The 11,073-nt window shown below is 39.8% G+C and overlaps 1 protein-coding gene across 2 annotated transcripts in view; it reads right to left on the reverse strand.

The window, feature by feature from the left end:
- The window catches only part of LOC128448366 (arf-GAP with coiled-coil, ANK repeat and PH domain-containing protein 2), a 47,495-nt gene extending 37,398 nt beyond the window's left edge, over window positions 1-10,097 (reverse strand). For both annotated transcript variants that reach the window (XM_053430970.1, XM_053430972.1), the window contains exon 1: window positions 9,710-10,097. In XM_053430970.1, coding sequence (XP_053286945.1) covers window positions 9,710-9,762 — 53 coding nt within the window. In that variant the 5' untranslated portion in view covers window positions 9,763-10,097. The remainder of the gene's footprint in view (window positions 1-9,709) is intronic.
- Between the last annotated feature and the right edge of the window lie 976 nt (window positions 10,098-11,073).

Consider the following 11,073-nt stretch of genomic DNA (forward strand, 5'->3'; position numbering starts at 1 on the left):
GAGAATTTGGCCTGTTCCTGTATTTTTCTTTTTATACACAAGACATTTTGCAGTTACAGTACAAATGCAAAGACTACAACAGCCACAGGCTCGCCAACATTAATGCTTGGCTGTATTTTTTTTAGACACCAAAACAAAAATCCCCTGTAGTTTTGTCTTTATCTGACCCAACCTGCTGCAGTTTACCTGCCCCGGGGCCAACAGTAGAACACCTGCTGAGGCTGCTGCTCTCAGAGGTAAATGCATTTAAATGAGTCAATAGCAGGAAGGGTGACTGGGAAAAGGTCAGACACATTCAGCTGTCTTTCTCAGGGAAGGGATTAGTTTGGGAACTCAATCCTTTGTCAGTCCTTCACTCTCAGGTTTTTTTAACTACATGAACATGACTGCGTCCACCTGATATTGAAATTCAAGTCTGCAGAGTGAACTTGTGAAAGTGCTGACAGAGGATAAGAAAGGGAGGGGCTCTGGCAAAAAGTAAATCTGGGCCATTGCCTCACAGCTCTGACCTTGGAGCATGTCCAACCTGCCTGAGTCTAGATAATGAGCAGAGGAAGAGAACCAGAATCAGACTTTCTAACGCACAATGGAAAATGGTTTTGTATTTATATAGCGCTTTTCTAGTGGAAAAATGAGGTGGACATAAATATTTGTACTCATACAAGAGAAAAATGAATCACAAACCGAAGAAGAGGAGAAGAAACTTCAGAGAAAAACTGGCAATGTTGAATTCCTACTGATAAACTGAAACTGCTGCTGATCCAGCATTCTTTCCAAAGCTAGTCTGAACCAAACTGAGTTGTTGGTTTTATTGAGGATTCTCAAATACACACCAAAGATTCTGGGAGGGCTGTAACAGTAGAATTCATTGTGTGATGCATACTCCCTGTTTGGTGTTACATTTCCAGTACGTCTTGGAATATATCTTGATAAATGTTAACACTTAAATGGAAGATGGTTGATCACAAATCCCTAGGAGTTCAAAAGTACGGGGATATGAACATTTATTTGGAGAAAGCTGTTACCTCAGTTGCTCTTGTGGAAATAAAACCCTTAAGCCTTTTTACTTAAGGGCCAACTTTTCCTCAAACTGAGTTGACCCGGACCACAGCCGGGACAATGTCACATTCGCTCACTGGTTAACTTCATTCTTGATTGAAAAGGTCAACTACCAAATGAGCTTGTTGGACGTTTGCAGGTCAAACAAAGGTGTTCTGACTTTAGTATTTACCTGACAAGGTCCTTCAGTGGGTGCATGAAGGTGCACCTAATAAGTAAATCATATAGTTTAGAGAGACTTCAATAACGAGGAGGGTACACAAAACAAATGTTTGTTGTCAGGTGCATAGATTTTAACACAAAGATATTGCACCTACATTATCTGGGAAGGTACGTTACATTGGTGTTGAAACAAAAATAAGTGCAAAATGACTATGTTGGGATTAAATAAATTTTGGGTCGAGTGTTGAAAACTAGATAAAGAGATAGAAATCACTGAAGTTTTATACGAAAAATTATAAATTTGTTTCATGTTCTCTGTCAGTGAGGGCAGAGTTAATCTGAATTCTCCCAGACAACTGAAAATAAGAAAATAAGAGGTTAAGTTGACCCATATTTCCAAAACTATAAGAAAATAAATGTCTTGTGAAAAAAATGTTATCACAGCATTGCATTATGGTCTCAATAATCTCTAAAGAGCCCACATGGGGCTATAACAAAGACTAGATGATAAGGATACAGCTCACATGATGCAGGTATTCGGCTCTGTGATTAAAGTGAGCCAAACATCTGATATGTGGCTCCTGTAAACTCAACAAAGGTGGCAGCTGCCGCCAAAGCGGACCAGCATTTGGCTTGATGTAAAGATGTAATCATGATGACGGTGATACGGAATTGTTGGAATTTTTTCTTGTATTTCAGATGCAACAATTAGCAAAATCACATCAAATTGGGACAAGGTACCATGATAAATACATCCAACTATATGTTACTATCAGAATGACATGAGTTCAGTCCATTTTAGGTATTTGTGTTTCAAGTATGTTCGATGTTCAATTTAGTGCTGAAATGATAAATTGATTAATCAAACTGGCAACTATTTTGACAATCTATTAAGTGTTTCATTACATGTTACATTACATGTCATTTAGCTGACGCTTTTGTCCAAAGCGACTCAGATTTTTAGTACACTCAACATTTATGAGGGGCCATTTGGGGGTTCAGTATCTTGCCAAGGACACTTCGGCATGCAGATGGGGAAGAGTGGGGTTTGAACCGGCAAACTTCATGTTGGAGAACGCCCGCTCTACCCCTTGGCCACACCGCCCCTGTTTCAGTCAAAAATCCTTGCGGGTTGGACAAAGCAAGAAAATATTACAGAAACTGTGAAAATGACATTATGTTATGGACCAAAATAACAATCAAGAAAATTGTAGGTTATTTAACAGTTGCGAAATATTAATTTACTGCAGCCACACTTCAAATAGCTTTTTTGAAATGAAAATGTATCAAAGAGAAGAAATGGAAACACTGAAAATATTCACATGGAAGAACAGTAGCCAGTTATTTCTTCTATTCCTCAAAAAACGGATTATTAGAATTGAGGATAATTTGTTGTTGTTTTTATTCACAAGTTCTGTCCCAGCTCCTAACAAAATAAGTGTCATATGATCGTCTCAACATGGATTTGCTATGACGACACAGTGTTTGATTTTGCTCACTCAGCTGTAAAGAGAAATCTAATCCACATAATTTGTTGACCTTTGGAACCAAGGGAGGACTCTCTCTCTCCATGACACAGCAGGACTGGTCAGAGGACATTTCAGCAGAAAAGTAATAGGAAACATGACACAAAGGATTAGAACCTCTTTTCACTAATTGAAACCACATAAATTAAGGAACCAAGACATCTCGGTGAGGGTAAAGCTGGCGACAGCCCATGAAGAAAAGAAGAAAAGAAGCAAGAAAGAGACTTCTTCAGTATCAGTGAGGAAATGTTTCAGTCCTAGTTCTCTTTAGGTTAACTTAACATGCAACACCACAATATAAGTCCAAAGTACTGAACGACTAGAACAGAAGACAACTGCTTGAATTTCATCAGTCTGATAAATAAAGAGATGTTCTAATATTTGCACGATAATGATATTAGTCAGTATCTCCTACCATGTCCTTTAAACTACATTTTAAATATCACAAACTAACTTTTATGTTTCTATCTCGACGCCTATTGACTTGGCTTCCACTCAGCTCTTGACATGTAGTACAACAATGTACATTAACTGTTGCATTTAAGTTACGTAGCCACCCATCACTAGTTGCAAACAAACACGTTGGAAACTGGTTTGTAGGTATTTTGATCGAGAAAATTAAAAAACATTTGTACGTCAGCTGTGTCAGAAAAAAGTGACATAACCACACAAACATGGCTGATGCATGACCACAAGACAGTGGACATTAACTGGCATATAGAGAAGGCTGCTGGCGCTAACACTTATAATGTTAGCCAAACTCTGCAAACGTGGTATTTTGCGTCGTTAACCACCATTTAGAGCGGACTTGTAGGTCAGTCTAACTGACTCTCAGGAGCTGCTGTGGGCCAGGAGAACGGTTCAGTTTTTACAATCTCTGTCCAGTCCTCTATTTGTAAGTTCACATACAAACATCTTTTTGTCTGAGCTCAGAACATAATAGCACTTTAAACACTTTTCACGACCCATCATTAAAAAACAGGAAGAGAGGACAAACCCCCACCTGTTAGTCAGAGCTATAGAGCACTGTCTCCAGTAAGAATGAAGACATCTCATTCTTCTGCACTGATTCACTGACCAGTCTCCAAAACAAAGAGTGCAGGCTCTCTGACTGTGTGTCTGGCTGTTGGCAGCCGGCCGTGTGCACTCTGCATGCAGGACTCAAGTCATTGAGCACGTTTGTAATTTACGGAGCCAGCACACGTCTTCAGTTGAGCCTGTGGCACAAACGAAGCTGGCACTTCAAAGATATAATGAGCTCACATCAAAGACCACCTGCTCTTCACTTAACTTTCCTAATAAGTGGAAGATATTTTCTATTGCAGATGTTCTGCACTTTGGGGGATAGTATTGCTTGACTGAAAATCTGTTTCCATTGTACGATCTGAACTGCTGCCTATATAGGGAATGTCATGAACGGCTGTAATGATTAGTTAACTAATTTCCTTCACCAATTAACTCGTGCTTTCAGCCCTAATCTGTTTGTTTATTTGTTTGTCAGCAGGATTACTCCAAAACAAATTAGTGTTTTCCACAAAACTTGGTGGCAAGATGGGACATGGGCTTAGAAAGAAGGAACTCTTACACTTTTTTTTTCTTTTTTTAATAACACTTATTTACCAAGTACTAATTAATGGATTTTATCAATAAAAATCTGTCATATTTGGGGACTGATATAGTTGTATCTATAATGACCGAAATTGAGTCATCTAAGGTTGAGTATCTGCCAGCACTGAGTCCAATACCATATTTATATTTGCCTGCATAATACAGCCTTACACTCCAAAGTTAGCCCAAAGCCAGTTTACTTCAAAATGAGTATGACAAATCCAATTAACTTATTTCTGACAGCTTTTCTTTGATGTTTCCTAATTATATTTTGTACAGTGTCCCACGGTCTTTTGTCATTTCTTCTTCCTTCCAGTGTTTTTGTTGTCAACACTGTCCTGATCTTTAAGTCAAAAATGTTTATTGCCTTAGTGTTTATCATTTTCAGTCCAACACCTGCCATGAAAGCTGTATATTAGGAATTAAAAGGTGTATTCTACTGCACTGTAATAACACTGGTGGCTGTGGTGAACAATTGAACACTTTGAATTTGTTACTGTGGATGGAAATGTAAAGAATGGGGTGAGCTTCAGTGCTGTGACGAAGATCCTGTGATTGTTAGAGAGCAGAGCAGTGCTGATGGGGAGGAGGGGTCCCGCTGTGGTAAAACCCACCATTACACGCACAAGCTTCAACAACTAGATGAGGTAATTACTTAAATATAAACACTGACACAGGCTATGGGGAAATTCTGCCTGATGATGTAATGAATGAACATTAAGGCCAATTTTTGTGTTGACTGTTTATCCTCGGCTGTCCTACGTCACATACAAACTGTAGGAAGGAAACTCACACTGAGGAGAAGGTGGAAGTCACAGCGACAGTATTTTTAGAAATAAACGGCGAGATTGTAAGAGATTTCAAATTTTTGTCATTAATGTAATGTGTGCGAGAGAATCAATTTAAAACCTAACTATAAAAAATTGAGAATCATTAACTTGATTGTTGATCAATTACTTGAATGATTAATTGAATAATATGGACTGATTGATTAAAATAAGTTAAAAATAATGTCTGTACCATTCTAAAAGAAGATTACTTAAATGTTCTTTCATTGTTACAGCTCAGATAAGATAACGGTACATGTATGTACATTATTCACTTGGGTGTACTTTCTCCTGCTGTAGCATTAAAAAGAGTATACCTCATATTTCATTAGCTGTTAATCTCCTTAATTAATAACCATTAAAGGGAAATGGTCTGCAGCTCAATTAAATCAACCTGCAACAACCCCGGGCATGCTAACAAGCCTGTAACAGGACTCCCTGGGGAAACTAATGAGAGTGGATCACAGAATGAGCTCTCAGAGACTGATGGTGCTCTGCTGCTTCTGCAGCTGCTGTCAGTGACTCAGGGGGAACTGTGCGACTGGTGACTTCATCTCACTGGGCTCAGCCAACCTCACAATCAGCCAAACCAATCAGGAGCGAGTAATCACATTATGGCGATAAGGATGAGAATCAAGATAAACATGTTGCTGTTAATTACAGAAATTAGCTCATCTGGTCCAGGCAGTTTATGTCTACTCTGTATAGAAACATACCCACCATTCTTTTGTAAGGTTTTAGGATTTAATTTCTTGATGTGAGGCTTTCTTGAACACCCTGTTAAGGATATCATAATACCTCAGCTCCACATATGTTACAAAGATTGGTCAATGCCATGAAAATCAAGCCTTAAACTATCAATACAAATATCATGTTGCTAACATAATATGAAAAATACACGGCAGATACTTTGGGACCTTACAGAAGAGAAAGGCATATTGAATGTGGAGCAATATTTGTGTTTATATACATATGGAGAGAAAAGCCACAGTCCTCTGAATGGGAATTTAAAACTCTCATAGCTCTCAAGGCAGAGACTAATGTCTACTCTCAAGTGGAAAACTAGGCTACCAGGGTTTACTGCCAAAAAATACATAATTCTTTGCACTAGTGCATTTCTCCTCCGGGCTGAAAGCATGGTATATAACCAAAGACAGCTTCCTAACTCAAATGAGGATGAGAGCAGAAGAAAAAAAAAGTGTGGGGTGTGCCAAATCACCACTTGAAAACAACCCTCTCTGCATTTGGGGGCTCCATATTCGCTGGCACAGAGTTGAAAGCAAACACCAAAATGGAAACAGATGTTGCAGCGAGGGAGAGCTGCTTCACACTGGTGTATATTCCATGTTTTCATCCGTTCTGTCTTTCTCTCCTGCCCTGTCCTTTTCTCTGGCTAAACATAACGAGTGGGGGTTTGGAAAAATGACATTAAAACGATGGTGGTCAAAGTGGAAAACTGCCGTGAAAACCTCAGATCAGCACCAACTCGTCAGGATGAACCCGCAGACGACTTTAAAGTCAGGAAACTTTGACAGATGACTCCAAAACAAGGCCAAAGGTCGATCAAAATATAGATAGAGATGAGAGGGAGAGATGAGGCTATGCGCTTAGCCGTGGCACCCAGCACCGAGGATCATGGGAAGTGGCTTCCCATCAGACTAGGTGATTTACCAGAGAGCAGAAGGTTTGTATAATGTTGCAATTCATACACCAGTATTATGAATGCTTTGGTAAATGTCACATTTCTGCTACAACCTGTAATAGAGGTTTAATAAATATTTTCTAATAGGTGCTAATAACATTGTCCATGTCTGGATCAGATTTACAGCTTCTGTCACATGTAACTTGTCACAGTTGTACGACACACTTTACAGCACAGGAACAGCTTGTAATCAAAAACAACTCATAATGACTAATTGGAAACTGTAATTATACATGTGGACGATGGAAAACAGGTGAAACAGGTGGACATTACATAGATGAGAAGACGGAAGTAAATAAAGTTAGCAATGTTTGTAATAAGTTTTAAATTAGACAATTGTTTTAGCTCCAAGTTGTTTACAATATTCGGAGGGGTGCATTGCATATTTATAGCGGCACATTTGACATGTCATTTCATATGTCCAGTCTACATTCAATAGTTGAATTCAATAGTCTTTGGGTCTGCCTGTCGTAGTTCACTATCTATTAATGGTCAGGGATGATACTTCAAACATAAATGTCTAACTTTTATCAGGGAAGAAAGATTTAAAGTTCATGGGAACATGGGATTGTTTATGGACTGAGAGTCGTTGGTTAAAGGCTTAACTTTCAGACAATGTGAGTTTACCACAGACTGTCTGCGGCTCAGCAGACAGTAGTAGTTTCCTTACTTTACTGTAACAGCACTGACACAGACGGCTTCGAACATCCTGCAGCAACTCAGCACTTACTGTTATCTACAATCGATCGAATGTGAGCGGAATTGAAGGAGACGAGACCGAAATGTTTAGATAATGGGCTAAAATGATTGATCCTTTACTTGGTTGGCTGAGTGACCAATGGTTGTAATTTTTCAAGCAAAACTTGGACAAGACACAAAATATGGCCAAATAGCCGGATTCTCTACTTTTCTTCATGATTCTTTTGGTGTAGTTTTACATAAAAGAGGCAGTTGTGGAAGTCACTTTGGATGTTTTTGTACAATTTTTGACAATTTAGACCCACTGACAAACACAATAATGAAAATAACTGCTGGTTGCGACAACTACAAGCCCTCAGCGGTATTGCTTTTGAAGAAATGCTTGTGAATAATAGACCAATTAGATTGTTCAGCATCATTTTCCAACCAACTTCAAGTCACACAGCTGACTGGGAACTTTTCCTTTATCCAAACCCCCAAAGGAAATGCTCAGATTAAAAAAAGATCCATTCTTCTGCAAACAACTTTCTAACATCTGTTCCTCGTTTTTGTGGGAGAGGATGTTGCAGCAGCAGCAGCGGAGGGAGCGGGGGCTGAGGGAGGAAGGAGGGAGGGGCCTTCTCAAATCTCTGTACAACGCAAATTCAGGCGAAGGAGGAAGTTGAGAGCAAACATCCCATCTGACCAAAACTTCTCCTTGACAAGTGGAAGAGAAGACTGAGTGATGATGTGAAAGCTCCTCGGAATACATCACATGATCAGCCACCACCTGACCCAACTGCTGAGGGGCTCATTTACACTAAAGTGATCATCCATCCATTACTTAGAGGTCATAACTTCTGCTAAATACTTATGACTACTAGTACTTCTACTAATTATTAAAAAAAAAATAACACTGATGGATAATGAAAATAGATGGTGAGTTTTGGGATGTATTACCTACTGTGCTCAATACCTGAAAGCTGAGTCAGTCAATTAGTCTGTTATAAAATCAGTTGCTGATGAATTTGATGTTGGTCAGCTAATCATCGAGGTAATAATATTGAAGGTTTATTGGTGTCAGCTTCTACAATGAGAATATTTGTCACATTTACATCTCAAAGTTTTTTTCATCTTCAGTAATAAAGAACAAAATATGTTGTTGGGGGGGTGGGGGGTCTGAAATTATTCAGAGTAATTGATTAAGTGATCAACAGGAAAGTTATCCTCTACCAAAACTCTTTTGATAGTTGATCAATCAAGAAAAATGAACGAAAATATTGATTAATGGGGAGACATTGCCAAACATTTTCTAAATCCTGGCTTTTCATTGCAAAACATCATTGTAAACTGAGTATTTTGAATATTTGCATATTGCACATGACATTTACAGTGGTCAAATCCTGCAAAGTCTGCACATTTTGGGAGGAACCAGGTCCTGTGGCTGCTGGGAGAGAAGTGAGACCCATGCCCGTCCAAAAGAAACACCTACAAGAGAACATATAACTGGAGTTATCTGATATCTTGTAATCGGGTGAAGGGTATAAAATAAAAACCAGAATGACGCTCAGTAGAATGTCTGGCTCCTATAACAGAAATCAAATGAAGGGATGAAACTCATACACTCGTTTCTGTACAGCCAGGTCCATAACATGTATCCTGAGGATCTGCCTTTCTAAAATGAATATATACCAAAGCGTAATGGTTTCCTCTCTGGCCCATGTCCCATCCCTACAACAAGTGGGAGGCAGATCGGTTCAGTTATTGTGCTCATGACCCCGGGGAGGTAATTAAATCTCGGGGGGCAGAGCCACTGACCCACGGCGTCGGTTGACATACAGTGTCCCTCAGCATGTTGGAAAAGGCATTAACACCAGCCCGTGGAACTGTGTGTAACTTCCTGCATTTTAAATATGTTTATATAATGTATGTACAACCACTGGAACAGAACACAAGGGCTCAGCCCACCGGTCGGTGAGGGTCTGATTCCCCTGTCGCTCTCCTCTGCTCCCCGGCTTCCTTTCAGACAAAAATAGAAAAGTAGCAGGCAGCTAGCTGGTAAATGCGTCCAGCAGCTAACAGACTTTCCCCCTCTGTCATAAATTAATAACAACTCAAAGAAACGGGGACAAACGCCGGACACTCACCTGAACCGCGGGGAGTCCTTCAAACACTCCTCGAATTCCACCGTGATCTTCATGTTGCTGCCGCAGTGAGGTTCTCCGCGGACTCGCTCGGTTCCTCTTTGATTAGGGACAATAATCCAGGCTCGGTCCTTCTGGCTAATTAGCTTGTTTGCTAACGTCCCCTGCGCCTCGGTCCGACCTGCTGGCTACTCTCTGCCGCCGTTCCGTTAGCCAGCGAGCCTCTGAGCTTAGCAGCTGCCGGTGTCGCGACCACAAACAACGGGACGCTGGAGGACTGAGATTCCCCGACGACGAACCGGACTCGACCGTAAGAGACGCAGCGGTCCGCGGTGAAGACACGAGAGAGTCGCCCGGTAGCTGCTCCGGTCAGAGCCAAGCAGGCAGCCAGTGTACGTACTATACACACAAAGATCGTCTATACCAGAGAGATGCATGAGTACCCAGTGACCGTGTGAAACGCTTCTGCTGCTGCTCCTGAGTTCATGGAAAAGATACAAATCACAAACCTTTGATGAAAATCAAAAATTTAACATAACATTTATTAAGTAAAAAAAAAAAAAAATTACAAAATAAACAAAAACCGTTGAGCCATTTTGTCATTCTCATTGGAAATGCCTCCAGAATACACTTTCTAATTTTCTGTCAATTTGCGTACGAATTTTAGTATGTTAAAGCCCTCAAAAAGCCAGTAATTTGGAAACTGTTTGGATTTTTTCTTATATAGAAAACAGTTAGTGTGTCTTTTCATATAACAATATTATTATTGTGAGAATTTATTTTTAGATTTTGCATTCTGACGATACAGTGGAAATGCCCAGAACACAGTAAAACTAAATCAGAGGAAGATTAATGTTGGTTGAAGTGGAAATGTTGATCGACCACAGTTTTAACCACAATATCTCCTAAATCTTCTTCAGGATCAATATCAATTCAATCAATATCTATCTATCTATCTATCTATCTATCTATCTATCTATCTATCTATCTATGGGTGTACTGTGGTAATGGTGAGTACTTGGTGATGTATAGTATCAGAGCGAGCCACGAAAAAAGGCTGAGAGTGATGCCTCTGTGTTTGTGTGCACTATCTGTGGCAGAGTTGACAGGAGCTTCCTGATCCAGAGGAATTAACGTCGACACACGACAGACGCCCTGTTTCTTCTTCTACTGTTTTCTGCTGCAGACTCCTACACAAACTCTGAACATACACACTATGATCATACAAACACTGTTCTTTCACACTATGATCATACAAACCCTGGTCATACAAACACTGTTGTTACACACTATGATCATACAAACACTGGTCATACAAACACTGTTGTTACACACTATGATCATACAAACACTGTTCTTACAACCCT

This window comes from Pleuronectes platessa, chromosome 9 (genome assembly GCF_947347685.1).
Source record: "Pleuronectes platessa chromosome 9, fPlePla1.1, whole genome shotgun sequence".
NCBI classification, from domain to species: Eukaryota; Metazoa; Chordata; class Actinopteri; order Pleuronectiformes; family Pleuronectidae; genus Pleuronectes; species Pleuronectes platessa.